This window comes from Thrips palmi, unplaced genomic scaffold (assembly GCF_012932325.1).
Source record: "Thrips palmi isolate BJ-2018 unplaced genomic scaffold, TpBJ-2018v1 HiC_scaffold_1, whole genome shotgun sequence".
Classification (NCBI taxonomy): Eukaryota; Metazoa; Arthropoda; class Insecta; order Thysanoptera; family Thripidae; genus Thrips; species Thrips palmi.
The window spans coordinates 10,520,013-10,537,888 of record NW_023144620.1 but is presented as its reverse complement, the minus strand read 5'-3'; the positions used below and the strand labels follow the sequence as shown (position 1 = coordinate 10,537,888).

Sequence of the window (17,876 nt, the reverse complement as noted above, 5' to 3'; positions counted from 1 at the left end):
GGAGGTGTACGCCAGGCTCGCGCTGCTCGCGCTGCGCGTTATACCAAAGGGGCGTTTCCCCGGGGAGCCATGTCGTGGGGAGGGGGAGGCGGGGAGGGCAGGGGCGGGCGGCTCAAGAATTAGATTGAGGCAAAAGCAGCCAAAGGAAATGCGGTGAGGCGCTGCGCTGCGAGGCGGGCCGTGCCCTGCCGTGCCGTGGCGTGGCGTGGCGTGGCGTGGCGTGCCGTGCCGTGCCGTGGCGTGCCGTGCTGGGCAGGGCTTGTTGTTCCGAGCCACGCCTCGCCCCGCCTTGGCTTGGCTGCCTTAGGGTGGATGAGGCCTTCTCATAGCGCTGCGGGAGCTGAGGGCGGATCAAGGCGTTAATGGTGGCCCAGTCTCGGTTTGGCGCCGCCCGCCCGAGCAGCCAGGCAGCCAGCAGCGCGGTGGAACTCGCGGCTCTGAAACAAAGACCCAATAGAATTCCCTGCTTCCATTTGGCCTGCCCTGCGCGCTGCCCTGCGCGCTGCCGTGCGCGCTGCCCTGCCCAATGGCCCTGCCCTTCCCGCCCCAGCAGTTCCCCCGTCCGACCGACGGCCGACGGCCGCGGGGCCTAACTGCGTTTTGCACCCTCTTCGCCGGGTTCTTGCTGATTTGTTCCGTCGTCCTTTCGGAGCCCTGGCGCCCGGTCCTTTCCACGCTCGCGCGAGTGCTCGCTAAACTAGTACGAGAGAAGTGTAACTGGTACTGTCTTGACGAGGCCGCCATCATTTTATTCGATGCTTAATTTTACTGAAACCTTCCCCGCGGCTGAGTGGCCAGTGTACGCGCTTCCTCTGTGTGGATTTGTGTGTGTGCGCGCAGTGTCACGCAAGCGTGTGTGTGTGTGTGAGTCGTAAAATAGGAAGCCCGTACTACAATCCCGGACAGGCCGTGGAATCCGTGAAATCCAGCGGTGGCGGCCCGGCGGCCCGGCGGCCTGGCGGGTGCGGCGGGGCCGTCCTCCCGCACGCAGGGCACGCAGGTCATGGCGTGCTCGGGGCGCGTAAAGGGCGTAAAGGCCGGGTGACGACCTGAATTACTTTGCGCGAGATACTGGCGTGCCCCTGCTGGCTGATTCCGCACTCCGCACCGCAGGCCCCGTCGGTCTGTCTCCGTCGCACCCACGCGGGGCGTGCCGTGGGTGTGAGAGAGAGAGAGAGAGAGAGAGAGAGAGAGAGAGAGAGAGAGAGAGAGAGAGAGAGAGAGAGAGAGAGAGAGAGAGAGAGAGAGAGAGAGAGAGGCCTGCTCGCACTCGGAATGACTTTGGCCGCGCGTCCAGCTGCGGCCCGCGCTGCGCTGCGCTCCCCAGGGCCGCGGTGCGGTGCGGTGCGCACGCCGCCTCGCCGCCGGTATGCAGGCCACTATCTCCGGAAGGACGAAATAAACAACCGACTTCTCGCCGGTAATCCTCCGGACAGCAGTTGAACGTGATACTAAACTGGAGGGCGGCGTTCCCGGCGTGCCCACACGGCGTGCCCGGCCTTCCCGGCGGGCCATCCGGTTATCACGAATATGGCCGCGCGGCCGTAGAGCCACGTAGAGCAGCGCGAGGCGCGCGGCAGGGCGGCGCTAACTGGCCTCGGCCACGACACGCCTGCCGCCCCTGCCGCCCCTGCCGCGGCATGCCGTGTGCGGGGCAAAATATTCGGCCGCCGTGGGCCCCAAATCAAGGACCTCGCGGCCTTGGCCGCCCGCCCGGCGGCGCGGCGCACGCGGCGTGAGCGATGGCTGGCCGCCTCTGGACGCGTTTTGAGCTCCAGAGTCGCTAAATGGGACACGACCCGAACGTGTGACCCCACCAATGGATTGCTCTCCGAACGAGGAATCCATTGGTGGGGTCACACGCTCTGTTCGAGTCCGGTTTAGTGACTCTGGAGCTCAAAACGCGTCTAGACTTTTGGCCGGCACCCCGCGCTCGCAAAGTGTTGCAGGTTGCAGCGGCAGTCGGAGTGCCATCCTCGCCGCGGACTTTTATCGAGAATGGCGCCGCGCTCAAGGCTCGCCGTTTACGGCGTCGTGGCCGAGGCCGCCGAGGCCGGCAGGGAGGCCGTGGCGGGGGCCATCGCCGCGCTCGGAATGGTCAGCCCGCACGGCCCGCACGCGCGGACGGCGGCCCGGACGGCCGGCGAGATGGTTAAAGACCCCCGCGGGGGCGGTGGGGCCGCGGCCGGCCGAGGCCGGTGCGCCGCGGCGGCCGTTCCCCTTTTACCTCGGCCAGACAGGCAACTCCAATCGGCCACCGTTGCGCGGCGCAGCCGACGAGGCAAACGCGAAATGGAGCCTCGGAACGACGGAACGACCTCGGCCGGCAAATGTCCCTCCCCTCTAGCCGCCCGCCGCCCTAGCAACTAAAGTGTGAATGTATGGCCGCAATGGCTGCAATGGCTGCAATGGCCGCGCAGACGCCGCGCCGCCGCCGTGAGGCCGCCCACCTCACTCGCGCCATAACGCTTTTTACTACGGCCCGACTACCGCCGACGCCACGGCACCGGGAGCAGGCCGCGCAGACCGAGCAGCGGGCCGGTCCTCGAGATGGTGATGGAGGCAATGTCGGCGAATCGGGGGCTCGAGGTAATTAATAGCAGTTTGCATTTCCTCCGTCCCCTCCTCCGTCCCCTCCTCCTTCCCCAGTCGTCCTTGCACTTGAGCCGTCATTTCCTCCTCCTCCGAAGTTCGCACCCTCCCCCCCCCCCTTCTCCTTTTCCACCCCCAGCCAACTTGCGACGCTAAAAGGGCGCGATGTGGCGCGGGCGGCGGAGAGAGGGCTTTTGCTTTTAGGCGCTAAATGAGTTTGGTGTGTGTTAACGAGCGTATAACGCGACACGGAGAGCTCCCAGCGCCGAGCCGAGCCGCTAAAGCTACAAGGGGCGGGGCAGGGAGTTGTCGGCCGGGGGGGGGGGGGGGGGGGTGCTAAGGGTTGAGCCAAGCTGCGTGGGGGCCCTTTAACGAAGTCAGCGGGGAGGGGCGGTGGGGGCAAGCGTGTGGAAAAGCAGCTGGGGAACGCAATTTGTGAAACAGCGCGCCTTTGCTTAAAAGAGTAAATTGGAGTACGGGGCGTTTAGTTTTTCACCTTTACGGGCGAACTTGCCGGGAATCTCCTCCGCTACTTCAAGACTCCAGGCAACGCCGAGGGCCCAGAATAAATCGATTCTCAATGGCCTTTGTCGACAGGGTCCTTACGTGAGAAAAGGCACAGCGAGGTTGATTTCGCTGCCCCTCTCTCAGCCCGCGCGATGGCCGCCGGCGAAGTGGGCAACCCAACTGGCGGCCACGTTGAATGGGCTGCCTACCTTCCCGGCGGCCGCCTCACTGGCACTGCCGTCCGCGATCGACTACCTTGCTGAACCAAAGTCGCGAAAATACGAAATGGAAGCATTCTTGCTTTCCAGGCAGCCAGCCATCTCAACAGGACATTTGTGCCAAACCTAGATCAACCGCAGTGGGTTATTTGAACTAAGAGCCACACGAAATGTGGAAAAAGGGTTAGCCTGAAAACAAAAAGTGTAAACATTTTTTTTTTTTTTTTTTGGCCCGCCGAAGAAACGCAGTTAGAAATTTAAGATGATTTTGTTTTGAATTTTACGATGGGCACAAAGTAACTTTTGAAAAGATTTGTAAGCTCCATTCTACAAAGAGGCTTATCTCCGCTACGGGGAGTTTCCTGTTTGACGGTTGGCTACCCTTCATTGAAAGAAAAACAAAGTTTACTACTTCTGGGTTCTGCTCCGTGGCCTTTCTGCTTATTTTTGGTAATAACTTTGTGTTTGTTTGTTGTGTGAATTGTGAACTGTGTCAGGAATTGCGCCGTACACATTCTCCTATGTTGGTTTATTTCGTGCAATGATCGCATGATAAATATGAGTGTAGCAGGTGCTTTCTTGTTTGATTTATCCTTCATTCATAATTTACGACCCACAGTTTCTTTCATTGTGACATTGGATCTCAATTTTTTTAAACCTTACCTTTTAAGTTCTCCCTTTCAAACGTTTCCCCACGCATTTCGTAACAATCTCGGGTCTACTGGCCACCCTTACATAACCTTCACTAATGGTCACTAAGCCCTCTGAGGTGTTTTTGCATATTTAATGCTAACTGACACTGACTCTAGTTCTTTGAGATGCAATAATTTTATTCGTTTTTCATCATTTAATCAAAGATTGTAGTGAAAAGTTAAGAAAATATCAATACATTTCAGGTCATGACATCGCTTGTGCTTGGCGTTGGATTCGGTCTCTTCCTCCTAGTAGGGATTTGGCTGGGTGCTTTGCTGGCTTGCTTTGTGTCGGCCCATACCCAAAAGAACTTAGGAGTTCATGCAGTTTGCCTTGCTGCACTCCTGACCCTAGTTCTCATTTTCATTCCGAGGGAATCGGAAAAACCTAATGAAGATGCAAATAAGGTAAAACAATATCTGAGAAATTGGCACCGTTTGAAAATCTCTTTCACAATGCCATTTATTTGGGACTACTAACCTAACCACCACCTTTGCACAATTTGAGTTCTTTTAACATCATATTGCAGCAACTGGTCATATATCAAACCTGTCATTTTTGTATGTTTCGCACGTTTTTATGCACATTGCTTACTGGAAAAAGTTTTTGGTATCTAAATTTCATAGACAGGGAATTTTAATTAATATTTTGATCATTTTTTTTCTTTTTCAGGTGTATGACACACTCTTTTTGTGGAGAATTGCGCTGGTGCTACTGCTTGGAATCTCTGCCGCTGGTGGTGGAGTCTTATTTTTGCTGAACCATCTTATGGAAGCTAGAATTGCCAGACCCATCAAAAGGTGGACGCTGTAGCCGTTTGTACTCTATTTCACCATTTGACTTCGTGATTCAAGAAGGCAGAAATGGCTCTCCGAAGTGTATCTACTTGTCTGCGCAACATTCGCCTGGTCCCAATCGTGGTGGACTCATGCTTGAACCCACAACCACTTCTCCACAGTACAACAGTTTCTCGTGGAGTGTTCAGAGGTCTGGCAAGCTCTAATGCATCGAGGAATGGTCAATGCACAGGTTCATTTTGTCTTCTACCGCAAAGGCTGAAGCCCAAGCCCAGTGGCCTTCGATACATATCACACTCTAGCTCTGTTTGCAAAGTATTTGAAGTATCAAACAATGACGACTTTATGGAAAAGGTGAGTCAAATTTCAGTCACTTAATTTATTTATGGAATTTTTTATTTTATTTTGTTTCTATCCCTTTTGACACCCTTTTCTTTTTTGCATAGGTCATGAACAGCAATGTTCCTGTGATAGTCAATTTCCATGCAGACTGGTGCGATCCCTGCAAGATTCTCACTCCTCAGTTACGGGCAATAGTTGAGAAGACTGAGGGGTTGGACCTCGCTATCATTGATGTTGAAGACAATGCTGAACTTGTTCATACATTTGAAGTCAAAGCAGTGCCTGCAGTGCTTGCCATTAAACATGGAAGAGTTGTAGACAAGTTCATTGGCTTGCAAGATGCTGATCAAATTGAAGGCTTGGTGGCAAAGGTTGCAAAAATGGCTGCATCCAGCACTGAAGGCGATGAAAAGTAAAGTTATAAACACTAATGAGAATTTACCCAAATTAACATTTTTGTTGTGATTCTTCTAGCTTTCAAATAGAACAATGTATGACCTGTTGTAAAGCTTACCCTCCTCTGTAATGTGAATATTAGGTGCTATACCGAATATTTCTTGTGTTAGTGAGCACAGATGTGCTAAAGACCTAGTGCAATTTTGTGAAAGTCAATTCTCATTGTTAGAAGTTTATCTTGGTGCATATGATGTGATATTAAGCCATGAACATTCCTCTACAAAGAATTAAGGCCTTCAATATGTCTTGTTAGGTTGTATAAGGGTTTAGGGAAGTTTTCTGAAGACATTAACTTTGCTTGTCAGGTATAATTAAAAGCTACCTAGGGCCTTTTTTATTATTAAAAATACTGTCAGGGAATAGTTTCAAGTAGTCCTTGCACAACTGTCTGTAGACTGCTGATCTAGTCATTCTGAACTCAGCTCAGATTTGTGCAGTGAAACTTATCAATTCATGTAGCTGTGCTACCAATTTTATATTATGGCAATATACAGAGTATTAAATTTCATCCTTGCAACTTTCACCTTTACTTTGATTTTACACTCATTGTGAAATAATTAAATCATTATTTCTTCTTGAAGAGCAATACATATTTTGTAAGTTCTAATGCAGCCAGAAAAGTCTGTTCAATTTTACTTGCATGCCCACCTGTCAAACAAAGCCAAATTTTGACAATAATTGTGTGATTTTACTCTGTACAGATGTACTTAAAAGATGCCTGTTGCCTCATGTAAATAATAATCTCTTATCTTACTTTATCCATTAACTGTCAAGATTGTTTTATAATTCATGTGTGATATCTACTTGCCTTGCTCCTTAATTTGTTTATTTTTTTGTTGTGCAAATATGTGTCTCTAATGACTTCTGATGCTCTTTGATTATCATACTTCTTTGAACTTTTCTTTCATGAAATTACTCATGCACACTGCAAGACTAAAAGAATAAAATATTGTTCAATTTTGTAGTGTGCTTTAAAATTGTTAATGAAAATTTCCTGGGGAAGTCCTCAATGGACCGTTAAGTTCGGCTGTTTTTAGCACAAGCCATGTCAATAAACGTATCAGAAAGAGCCAATCTTGTGTCTTTTCATTTTTCTCTCATTAACGATTATTGAGATGGTGTTTGATGATTTGAGGGTAAAGATTACAAAGTCACAGGTATATAAATAATATTTATTTTATGTTGTTCACATAAGATTACATCTTAAATTACTATATTTACACAAAATTTAAATAGACCCTACCATCACATTGAAGCACACTTAAACAGTGTATATTTGTAGTTGGAGAATGACTTCAGAAAATAGAGAGAGGCAAGTCACACTGCCCTTGTGTGCTGCAAGTATTACCATTTTTTATCGTTGTTTCAGACACTATGAAACGCAATGTATTTCACTCCTTTTGGTACAAAGAGGCTTTGAGAAGCCATCTGTTCAGTCAATAAAGGGCTTCAGGCTAAGGAGACTCAGGGAACTTTAACTTCTATAAATCTCTTTGGGTCACCGATGCGCGGGGCGAAGTTGAGCTTGACGGGGTTCTTGCCCTCCTCGCCCACGTTGAGGAAGGTGTTCCAGTCGAACAGGAAGTACAGGCCGTTGGGCCTGGCGGGGGGCAGCGTGTCCACGGGGGCCGCGATCTTTGGCCTGTCGCCATCCCCGCCGAACGAGGCTGCCAGGTCGTCCAGGTTGGCGGTCGGCGCCTCGGTGGTCGTGGTGGTCGTCGTCGTGGTGCTGGTGCTGGACGACATGGCGGGGGTCGTCCCCGAACTGGAGGCTGAGTCCCCCACGCTATCGCTATCACTGACTGTGGTGGGGATCTCAGCCGCATTTTCGTCGTACGCTGTTACAGCAGTGTCACTGCTTGACGACGAGGACGAGCTCGACGATGACGAGCTAGACGATGATGCGCTGCTTGACGAGCTGCTCGACGCGCTGCTGGCGGTCTGCTGGCGCTTCACTTCGTTCTTGGCGGCGTCCAGGAACAGGCGCAGCTCCTCGCTGGACAGCGGGCTGGGTCCACTGTCCTCCACCAGGCGGTGCTCGTCGTCCTGCTTCTGCGGCCGCCGGCGCCCCGACTGCTTCTTCTCCTTCTTCCTGAACCCGAACGAGGCCGTGGTGGAGGTCGCCGGCGTGGTGGCGCTGGTCGGCGCCGTGGAGGCCACCAGGTCGGCGATGATGTCCACGGGGATGATGGCGGTGCCGTTGGGCCCGATGGGCAGCACGCGGATGCTGGACAGCAGCTTAATGACCTTCTCGGCCTCGCGGCGGTCGTCCAGCTTGGCCGAGTGCGCCACTGGGTTGAACACGTGCTTCTTGCCCACGCCGTCGATGCGCTTGCCGTTTCTCGACGGCGCGGTCGCCGATGTCTGAGAGTCGCTCGTCAGCCCGAGGTTGTCCAGCGCCGCCTTCACGTCGTCCGGCAGCGACAGGCTTTCCAGCACCGTCGCGTCGGCGGCGTCGGCGGCATCCGCGGCGCCCTCGGGCAGCAGGCTGGCCGCGGTGGGCAGTGGCTCCTCGCTGCCAAGCTCGGCGTAGGACGTGTTGTCCGGGTCCGTCTCTGGTTCGGCGGGAACCACCGCGGGGGAGGCGTCCATCGCGGCATCCACCGCGGCGTCCTCCACGGCGGCGGCCTGCATCGCCTTGGCGCCACGTCGAGCCGACGACAGGTCGTCCATGTTGATGTACTCTTCGGGGCGGGACACGATGCGGGCGGACTGGATGGCCGGGACCAGGCCAAACGACGCCAGGAACTCCTGCATGTCCTCGCTGACTTGGCCGGTGGGCGCGGGCGGGCCGTCGGGGCGCTGGGAGGCGAGGGGCAGCGGCTTGAACTGCACGTAGGAGCTGGGGTCAATGGCGGGCACCACGGGCTGCGTCGTGATGACGGGGCCCTGCGACGCCGGCGTCGGCATCGCCCCCGGGACTGGCAGTGGCGGCTCGCCCTTGCGCGGCAGCAGCCCGATGGACATGAGGATCTCCTTCATCTCGGGCGTCAGCGAGTCAGCAGCGTTCGCCGCGTTGGGGTAGGGTGGCTCTGTGGTGGTCGTCGTGGTGGTCGTCGTGGTGGCCGTGGTGGGCGCCAGGGTGCTGCGCTTCGGCGCGACGCCCACGTTGATGGCGCCGGTCTTGAGGCCGATGGACGCCAGCAGTTCCTTGACGTCGTCGCGCAGGACGGGGCGCATGGTGGTGGCGGGCAGCATGGCGTTCTTCACGTCGTGCAGCGAGGGCAGCGGGGTGCCGCGTGGCGGTGCGGGCCGGGCCCCGGGCCCCTTTCGCTTGGCGTCCTTGCCCGGCTCGGCGGCCACAGGGTTCCACCCTCCGGGCGTCAGCTTCTTGACGATGTCCGCGTCGTAGTCCGGCTTGTACTTGCTGGCAGCAATGGCCTTCTTGGTGCTGGAGGGCACGGCGGGCGGCGGGGTGGTTCCTCGCCACGGCTTGACGGTGGGCTCGGTGTACACGGGCTTGTGGTTGCTGGGGATCACGGTGGGCTCCACCGTGCCTTCAGTTGGCGCCGAGGTGGTGGACGTGGTCGTGGTGGGCAAGGCCGTGGTCCTCCGCTGCCCCCGCCAGGGTCGCCCCGTGGATCCCGGGCGCCGCTTCTTGGTCGTGTAGTCCACGTCGTCCTCCTCGAAGGACGAGGCTTCCGGCGCGGGGGTCGGGGTGGCCGGCGCGCGCCACCGCTGCTGCTGGTCCGTGTACTGGGGCCGCTTCCTCTCCGGCGCCCGCACTCGCTGACTCGGCGGAGTGACGAACACCTCCTGCGCGGGGGGCGGCGCGTCGCTCTCCAGGTCCTCGATCACCTTGTAGTCGGCGAGCGACGACGCGGGGGTGGCAGGCGGCGTGGTCGTCGGGGCAGGTGTGGCCGTGGGGCGCCGGCGGTGCGGCCGCGACGACTTCCGCGGGGGCGGCCTGCTGGGGTACTCGTTGCTGCGAGCAAAGGCAAATACAGTTAGTAACAGTCGCACTTACTCGAGTTCGACTCTAAACCAATCCGAAGCCGCTACCCACCCTGGCTCGTCGCCTATGATACGCGTGAGCGGCGCCTTGGTGTACAGCTCCTTGATGTTGGTCTCGCTGAGGTTCGTGGCGCTGAACGGCAGCACCACCATGAGTTCCCTCGCGTGCTCCACGCGTCCCTTGGCGTCCGGCCCGGCCAGCCCCGGCGTCGTGGCGCTGCCGTCGGCTCCTTCCGGGTCACTGGTGGTGCTGACCACCATGGCCACGCCCCCCTCTGGCGTGGGCGTGGTCGGCTCCGTGGCGTACACCGTGTCCAGGCTGTCGGTCTGCTCGCCGCTCGCCGACCAGGTCGTCGTCAGAGAGGAGGCGGTCGTCACGGCGGCGTCCGCGAAGTCCGTCGACGACTTGGTGATGTTCTCCAGGATGGCGAGGATGTCTCCCCGGGACAGCCGCGGAAGCTTCGGGTGGCGGTCCAGGATCCTCTGCACCTCCGCGACGGTCTCCTCCGCGTCGACGGCGACACCGCGTGACTGGTTCAGTACCTGCGGCAGAAGTTCACCCGGAGCGCGTCAATAAGCAGTGCATCGAGTGGGACTTTTCGTGATTGGACCGGCCACGCTTACCTGTTCCACTGTACTGGATTGCTCGCCGCTGGAGACCAGCCCGTCGAAGTCGATGTCGTTCTCCAGGTCGCGCTTGGTGGCCGGCTGGTGGTGGGCGGGCGTCGCCTCGGTGCTGGTCGTGCTGGCGGACCGCGCGGGGACGCCCCTGGCGGTCGCGGGGTCGAGGCCCGCGCACAGCAGCAGCGCCGCCAGCAGCGCGCCGGCGGCCTCAAGGCGAACCATCTGCGGACAAACAAGTAGAACGTGAAACAGGATGTGCGCTGCGCCGACGCGCCGACGCCGAACCCGCGGCCGAACCGAACCGGCGGGCGCTGCGTGGCTGGCTGGACCAGGAGATGTAAAACAAAAATCGGAATCCTCCATAACAGTAGCCGCGTGGGCGTCGGCACGCCCTGAATGACGCCGCCACGCAACTCAGTTTTTCTCCCCGCAGCGCAGGAAGCTGCAAAATAGTTCCGCGCCTCTGCCGGCCCGGCCGGAGGCTGCCCTATGCAGCCGGCAGCCCAGCCAGCCGGCCCTGGAGACCGAGACCGAGGACGACGAAGTTACGACGGTGGCGGCACTTCCCTGCACTTGGCGCGCGGACTGTGATGACTGCCGCTGCAAGGAATAGAATAGAGTTCCGGAGGCCCGGCCCGGCGCCCGGTCCGCGGCCTGCCCGGCTGCCCGGCTGGCCGCAGGGACAAGAAGTGCATTATTACGATAATGGCCGCTGTCCCTGTCGAGGACGAGAAAGCTCCGCGGGCTGTTCGGGGAATTAACATGACATCACGGACCGCGGCACCGCGGCGTGGGAGGCGAGGTGATCGACCATCGACGTGGCCGTCGTGTCTCCGCCGCGCTCCGCCGTTCCGCGTGCGGTTACGAGGAAGGACGAGGACGAGGCGCCCTGCTCGATGAGCACGCCGATGACGGCATAAAGGAAAGGGGTGGGAAAATGTGAGCGCGTGGACTGGAGGGGGGATTGGTCAGCTGTTGACCGTGAGGTGAGCGGGCGGCGGCGCGGTGGGCGGAGAAAGTGCTCTTGGAGGCGGGAGGGGAGGGGGAGGGGGAAGGATGGGACGGACGCGGCGCGCGGAGGGGCCCAACTTGGACGCGCCAGCTTTGCTTTCCACGACGGCGGTCGGCCGGACTCGACGGGTAGGTGGACAAGGGCAGTGACACGCACACACACGCACGCGCGTGCACACACACACACGGTAGGCATATTGGCAGTCGGTCGGCGTGGCTTTTACTTTCCTCTGGGCTGGGCTGGCCATGCCCGGCGAGGCCACGCTCGAGTGGCGGTAATCCTGTAGGTAATCCGGCGGCGCATATCGCCTGCCGAGCCGTTCGGAAGGACGAGCACACGGGCCTCGCGGCCTCCCCGTGCATCGTCTGGGAAACTCACACAGCGGTCCCTCGACACGACGCGATGCAAGGCTCACGGGCGCATTCGCGGGCGGTATGACCGCCAACGGCGTACTCGCTTCCGAATCTGCCGGATGGCTGTTCACTGACCCCTGAACCGCAGGCCTTCAGCGCGGCGGGTAGGCATCCCGCACTTCATCGACCGACGCAGCGCGCACCGAGCCCCTTGAAGCAGAGCGTCCGTCACGCCGTGCTGGCTGCCTGGCTGCGTGGCTGCCTGCACGGCTGGCCGCTGCCCTAACTGCGGGTGGGCGGCGAGCTCGTAACGTTACGCACCGCGTTACCTAACGCCCTCCACGGCCACTGCAGTGCCACTGCCCCGGACAATGTCATCCATTCATCGCTGTCGATGTGCCGCTTGAAGAAGGCGCAGCAGGCCGGTGGCGGGGATTGAACCCCTGAACTCGTCTTTCACGCTGGAGTACGCGCGCCAGCGCCATCGCCATCGTTGGGCAACCTTCGCTGCTTTTTCGAGACCTAATGCATGCGGCGCGGCCCGACCCAGATTATCAAATGGATTCATGCAGGAAGGTCGCATAAAACCCGCTGCAGCAGCGTGTGAGTGCCGTGTGTGTGTGAGTGCCGTGTGTGTGTGTGTGTGTGTGTGTGTGTGTCGCTAATGATTCGTCAAGGAGAACAAGCGAGACGCGTATGCCTGGCCTGGCATTGCCTGGCATGGGTGCGGCGAAGAAAGTCGTCGCGGGGCGCAACGGCCCAACGGGGCCGCTACCTGCGCTGCGTCGCTGCGTCGCTGCGTTACAGGAGGTTTTCCTTTCCTCACGAGTCGATTCCCGCGAGCGAGGATTCAGAAGGCCTCGGCGTGAAAAAAAAAAAAAGCTCCAGGGTGGCAAATTAGAAATGGCCGTCGTACCACTTTTGCCGTTTTGCTCGTTTTCCGAGTAATGTGCTAAGCCAGCCTCCTGCCTCGGACTGCGTACTGTACCCTAGCAACTGCAGTGTGGCGCCACGCCTGCCCGCGGCGCCGTCCTAGTGGTGTCCTCGGGGCATCTCGGGGGACGCACGACGCTGCCGTCTTGGACTCTTCGACGGCTGCCCCTCAAAATAAGAAGATCCTTCCCGTGCCCGTGCAGTGGCGGTTCGGCGCGAAGCGAACGCAGCCTCAAGCAGTAGGCCACCAGCCCACCCGGTTCACCTCAGGCGCCGCGCCGCCACGCCGCGGCTGGGAACCTCTCCGGCCCGGTCCGACATGGGGCCCGGGGCCCGGGGCCTGCTGGCCCCCCACCAAACGTTTAGTTTGTGGCGACAAAAAGGCAGGCGAAGCATAAGGCGCGGCCCTCAGGCGGGTACCGCCGGGTACCGCGAGCCCCGCGAGGCGAGCGTGCGTGCAGCGTGTCACCGGCGGCGAGCCTCTGCCTACCTCACCTCACGCGTGACAGCGCGCAAGGCGCCAGGTACGCAGGCTCCAGCGGGGCACCGCGGTGCCACCGCAGAGACCCCGCGGCCCGCGGCCCTGGGACCGCGTGTCAGCGTCCCGATTCCACCGTGCTCGTGCCACAAACAACAGAACACCGCAGTGCGTTGCTAAAGGAGTCAGCCAATAGTGCACACTCAGAAACGGCGGCTCCCCTTGGAGGTAGGCCGCCGCTGGTCCGCGGAGCGCACGACGGCGTGCCCAGAATGAGGTCGCCTTTGCAGCAGCGGTGGCACTCGTCGACCTTGGCCCTGGAGCCTTTTTCGTGTGTTGTTGTAGCGGCTTTTTTTTTGGATCAAAACGTTTTTTTACATTTTGACGGTGACATGGTCGTCTGCGGTAGCTGTCGAAGGCAGTGCCTTGGGTTGAGCAAGTGTCCTTCAGAGAAAATGAACACCGATGTCCTCTCGTCTCCCTGACGCTGACACGTAGTACATCAAGCAAGCTTGCCTAATTCGCCGCTTTCACGACAGCCGCGGGTGCTGGCCTGCTGGGCCTGCTGGGCCTGCTGGCTGGCGATGACGCACTTGTTGACCTGGAAACGGAACGGGCGTCCAGCAAGCATCGCGTTCCGCGGAAACGGCCGGCCGGTGCGGGATGCGGCCCGGGGCGGGGCGCCCTCCGAACAATGATTGCAGTGGCGGCCCCGGAGGGCGGGCAACACGCCGAGCACGCCGTCGAGTCCGCCGCCGCCACACCGCCGCCGCTGTCACCGCCCAACGCGCGCGCGCGAGGACAAAGCCATTTCTAGCGGTAACTTATGACCGGCCCCTTTCTGCCGGGGCACCAATAGTACACCTGCCGGGGGACGACGACGTCAAGGGAACGCCTCGCGGGAACGAGAGGGCCGTGCAACCAAGGAGGTCACACACTCACACACACACCACGCATGGCGACGCGCTGTTGTACGTTGTGCTTCTTACGCTACCATCTTCAAATCTGGCACAGGCGTGCATACTCACGCACTCACACACACGCACCTGTCCGTCGAGGACACGCATGCAAATCATCCTTCATCTCCAACGGCGCTGTCGCGGCCGCCGCCAGGGTACGCCGGGGGGGTCCCATTCGCCCGGGTGACACAACTGAGGCTCCGCGTCGACGACAAAGAGCGCGCGGCCGGGCCGCCGATCCTCGAATCCATTTCCATTTTGGCGGCCCGGCCGCGACAGCTGATTGACTCTGACGGCGCGGCGTTTTCGGCGACGCGATTTCCCATCTCCGTAACGTGGACGCCCCGCCGCGGAGGGTGCGGCACGTGGTGCGGCCCCCGGAGCCCCCCGGAGGTACAGTCACAGTCCAAAGTCGCGCGCGTGCCGACGGAGAGATCCACGGGCATTTCCTCCGCGCGGGCAGGATTTCGACAAAGCGGCCGGTGCGGTGCCGTCTGGTCTGCATGCTGCCCGTGCAGCCCGCGTTGCCCGCGTTGCAGCGTGCCCAGCATCCCCGAGGCGTTGCCCAACGAGGCGGCCGCGCGCGTCTCGCCGAACGGAACTCGCCACTCGCGGTACAGTACAGTGTACACATTGTGCCACGGCGCCGTACCACAGTGTGCCAGAAGGCCGGTGGAGGCGGTCAATATCCCGGACGCGTTTTGAGCTCCAGAGTCACTAAATGAAACTCGAACCGAACGTGTGACCCCATCAATGGATTGCTCTCCGAACGCGGAATCCATTGGTGGGGTCACACGGTTGATTCGAGTCCTGTTTAGCGACTTTGGAGCTCAAAACGCGTCTAGAGTTTTGGCCGCCGGCGCCGCCGGTGCGACGTCAGCAGCAGCGGCGGAAACACACAGCACAACATGCTGTCCGTCCGGATCATGCTGCAATAATACTAACTAATCCTAGGAGCAGCGTGCCTGCACTGTGCCTGCACCAAATTGCTCGCGGCGCCTAATTAAAAACCCAAATCGCAGGGCCGGCCGCTCGTTGGGGCGTCGGGCTTACGAAAGCGGTTCGCTGCGAAGCAGTGCGCGGCCGAAGGTAAGCCGCGGGGGAAGCTGGAAGCACCCCAGCCAGCCAGTGATACCCGGATGGCAGCCCTGCTCGCCATTGTCAAGCCGCGGGTTCCGGCACCTTCCGCAATCATTCCCCAGCCACTATCGGCGGGAGTATCGGCAACTGATTGCCGCGTCCGGCAGTCCGGCAGGCAGTGCAGCGGCAGTGCGGCGAATTTCCCGGTGGCATTATGCCATAAAAGAGAAGGGCGTCGCCGCGTAAAAAACTGCAGACGCGGCCGCTGCTGCACTGGAAGACTCGTAGCAGAGCAATTGACACAGAAAAGTCGGACTGGGCTTCGCGCCGGGCGCTTGGCGCGGCCGGGCCTTCTCCTTCTAGGCCTTCTAGGCCTTGTCGGTAATGACGATGACGGGGCGATGGGAGCAGGGGATCTCCGGTGATAAGGGTGATGCAATGCCGGCCGGCCGCCGGGCCGGAGCCTAGCGGAGCACACCGTGGCTGGCACTATACTAGACTATGCACTCGGCGGCGCACGCGCACGCACGCAGCGGACTGCAGCGCGCCAAGCGTGCCCGCGACGTCGTGCACACCATCAAGCACACTGATTTCGTCGTTCTGCCCCTCTCGCACTCATGGGGCGTCCCGTCGTAGGGCCGAGCGACGAAAACCCTCCGTGTGTTTGCGTTTTCGTGGACTGTCATCACTGCTTACTCGGGGGAGGCGTTTGTTGGCTCTGCCGCGGGCCCTGTGGCCGCCTATGGCACTCGGACTACCATAGACGGGCTCGACTGCGCGTGTGCGCTGGGCGTGTGCACTGCCCACGCCCACCGCCACCATGCCCCCCGTGGTCCCCGTGGTGGCGTAAGTGCGCGCAAGAGGACGCTGCCCGGTTCCTGAGGCCGGCGGGCCGGCACTGCACTGCGCAAGTGGAGAAAGGGGCGGAATGGACGACACACTGTAGGCCGTCGCTCTGTCTCTCTCCCACCCACACGGGGCACGCCATGAGAGGGAGAGAGAAAGACAGCAGTGCAGACGACACCACGCTGCGGGCGACACCGAGGCCGCCTTGGCGCCTGCAAGGCCTGGAATTTGGTGGCGCTCGCGGGCAAGGCGTCAACCAGCACACTGATTCCGAGAGTCCTTTTCGTCGCTCCGTTTCTGTCGCACCTGTACTCGACGCCCCGTGAGTGCGCCAGACACGGCGACGACAGCGATTCTCGGAATCAGTCTGGTGCACCGATTCGGTCCACCGATTTGCATACAGGACCTTGCCCCACCGACAGCGCCAGCGCTAAGCCAGCGCGCCAGCCCCTGAAGACCTTTTTCTTGGCCAGTGGTCAACGTGGGGCTGGGCGTCGCTGCGCCTCACTGCGGCTCCACATGCAGTCACTGGAAAGTCACTCTATTAACCCTCTTGCCATCGGCGGCGAGCGAATTACGCACTCTGTGTCGTAATCTAGTCCAATCCGCCGTGGGAGGTGCAGAGCCGGTGCATCGTCAATCACGCCCCCAGGTTCGATCCCCTGCGCCGGCGGGTCGTTTTCCGAGGCGTTGCGTCGCGACGCCGACAACAACCTCACCCTGCACGTGTCTCACCTTCATGATGGGTGGCTGGATGGCCCCGGACTCCGGGACTCGCCGGGCGCACCCAGAGGGGCACCCAGAGGGCCGCGCCGGTCAGGGCGCGCCACCGACCACTTGCACTTTCCGCCCAGCAGTGGGTGCGAACGACAGGTGGCACTCTGGAGCACGTACACTAACAAACACACACACACGCGCGCGCGCGCACGGGCACAGCCGCGGTGCCCGTTAGTCCCCGTTACAGTTGTAGGACACTGGCGCGGCGGCGCGAGCTCGCGAGCACGTTGGCGGCGCGGACGGCGGCGCGGGCGAGCGGCGCGTGTGTCTGGAGCGCGGCGGTCTGTTTGGCGGACGACGACGACGGCGCCGTGTCGGCACTGGGTCGGTAGGGCTGGCTGAGACGAGCCGACGCCGCCAGCGGGCCGCCAGGACCCGCGTCGGGGCAGGTGGGGCCTGGTGGGGCAGGGCCTGGTGGGGCACAAACCGGGCCGGGGGAGGGGGGGCGGGGGAAATGCTGCTTTCTTCCTCTCCTTCCTTTCCTCGCCCGGATCAGGTGGTAAAGGGGGAAGGGGGGCTGACCAAGTGGCCGGGCTGCCGGGGCTGCCGGGCTATCCCACGGGACCACGCGGCACGCGGCGGCCAGCGGCGGCAAGGACGGCCGACGACCCTGCGGGCAGGCCGCCGTCGGTACTGTACCCGTAAGTGCAGCACTGCACGCCAGTGTACAGTGTACTGGTGGCCAGTACGGTACCGCGTCCAGCCTGACGGCGGTGGCGATGACCGCGGCGTGGCCCAGGCGAGGCCCCCCCGCGCGCACGTCGCGCGTCCTCCATCAGGATGTCGGCAAGACCGAGCCCCTCCCCGTCATCCTCAACGCGATTGGTGTCGTCGCAACGCATGCTGCTGTACTGTGTTCGAAACACTGTCGCAACGTTCGCTGACAAAGGGGGGAAATCAGGAAAAAAGTCCTCAGGCGCCTGGAGGCAGTGCGCAGTGCAACCGCCAGCCCCAACTCCGCCTCCAGCGCCTCCACGTCGCGCCGCGAATTCCGGCGATCCGTGAGTGACGCTGGTGACGCGCTGTTCAGTTTCCGACAAAAGCACATCTGGTCTGCAGCACTCTGCACCGGTCCGGTCCGAGGTATTGTTGCCGTGCTGCCCTCGCCTCGGCCCGGTTTTATGACTCGCTAATGAAACAAACACAGGAGCCGCCGGCTCGTCCTTGGTCCGGAGTGGCCCGGAGACACACTGCCACCGCGTCACCGCCACCGGTCGACGACATGCTCCCAGGATCTGCTAATCCCCCCAGACAT

General features: G+C 60.1%; 2 protein-coding genes across 5 annotated transcripts; one reads left to right on the top strand and one right to left on the bottom strand.

Annotated features, from left to right (window-relative positions):
* The first annotated feature begins 3,632 nt into the window (after nucleotides 1-3,632).
* On the top strand, nucleotides 3,633-6,679 carry LOC117641189 (thioredoxin, mitochondrial). Of its 4 annotated transcripts, XM_034378343.1 has the most exons (4): nucleotides 3,704-3,767; nucleotides 4,214-4,417; nucleotides 4,683-5,161; nucleotides 5,254-6,679. In XM_034378343.1, the coding sequence occupies exons 3-4, from the start codon at nucleotides 4,874-4,876 to the stop codon at nucleotides 5,563-5,565; spliced, it is 600 nt and encodes a 199-aa protein (XP_034234234.1). In that variant the 5' UTR covers nucleotides 3,704-3,767; nucleotides 4,214-4,417; nucleotides 4,683-4,873; the 3' UTR covers nucleotides 5,566-6,679. The 4 variants fall into 4 exon arrangements, with proteins under 4 accessions (XP_034234227.1, XP_034234234.1, XP_034234252.1 ...); XM_034378336.1 differs by lacking the exon at nucleotides 4,214-4,417 and having other exon boundaries at nucleotides 3,633-3,767; XM_034378361.1 differs by lacking the exon at nucleotides 4,214-4,417 and having other exon boundaries at nucleotides 3,757-3,840.
* A 92-nt stretch (nucleotides 6,680-6,771) lies between these two features.
* On the bottom strand, nucleotides 6,772-16,585 carry LOC117643976 (mucin-5AC-like). Its single transcript, XM_034383198.1, has 4 exons — nucleotides 16,580-16,585; nucleotides 10,184-10,405; nucleotides 9,612-10,102; nucleotides 6,772-9,530 (listed from the first exon to the last, which is right to left on the bottom strand). Exons 1-4 carry the CDS (start codon nucleotides 16,583-16,585, stop codon nucleotides 7,070-7,072), a joined length of 3,180 nt encoding a protein of 1,059 aa, XP_034239089.1. The 3' UTR covers nucleotides 6,772-7,069.
* Nucleotides 16,586-17,876: the final 1,291 nt, after the last annotated feature.

Bases quoted from the DNA above. Each gene is read 5' to 3' on its own strand.
- LOC117641189 (XM_034378336.1), top strand. From the start codon at position 4,874: ATGGCTCTCCGAAGTGTATCTACTTGTCTGCGCAACATTCGCCTGGTC. The intron at 5,162-5,253 runs GTGAGTCAAATT...TTTTTTGCATAG, and splicing joins ATGACGACTTTATGGAAAAG to GTCATGAACAGCAATGTTCC.
- LOC117643976 (XM_034383198.1), bottom strand. The intron at 10,103-10,183 runs GTAAGCGTGGCC...CTTCTGCCGCAG, and splicing joins AATCCAGTACAGTGGAACAG to GTACTGAACCAGTCACGCGG. The intron at 9,531-9,611 runs GTGGGTAGCGGC...CTTTGCTCGCAG, and splicing joins ATCATAGGCGACGAGCCAGG to CAACGAGTACCCCAGCAGGC.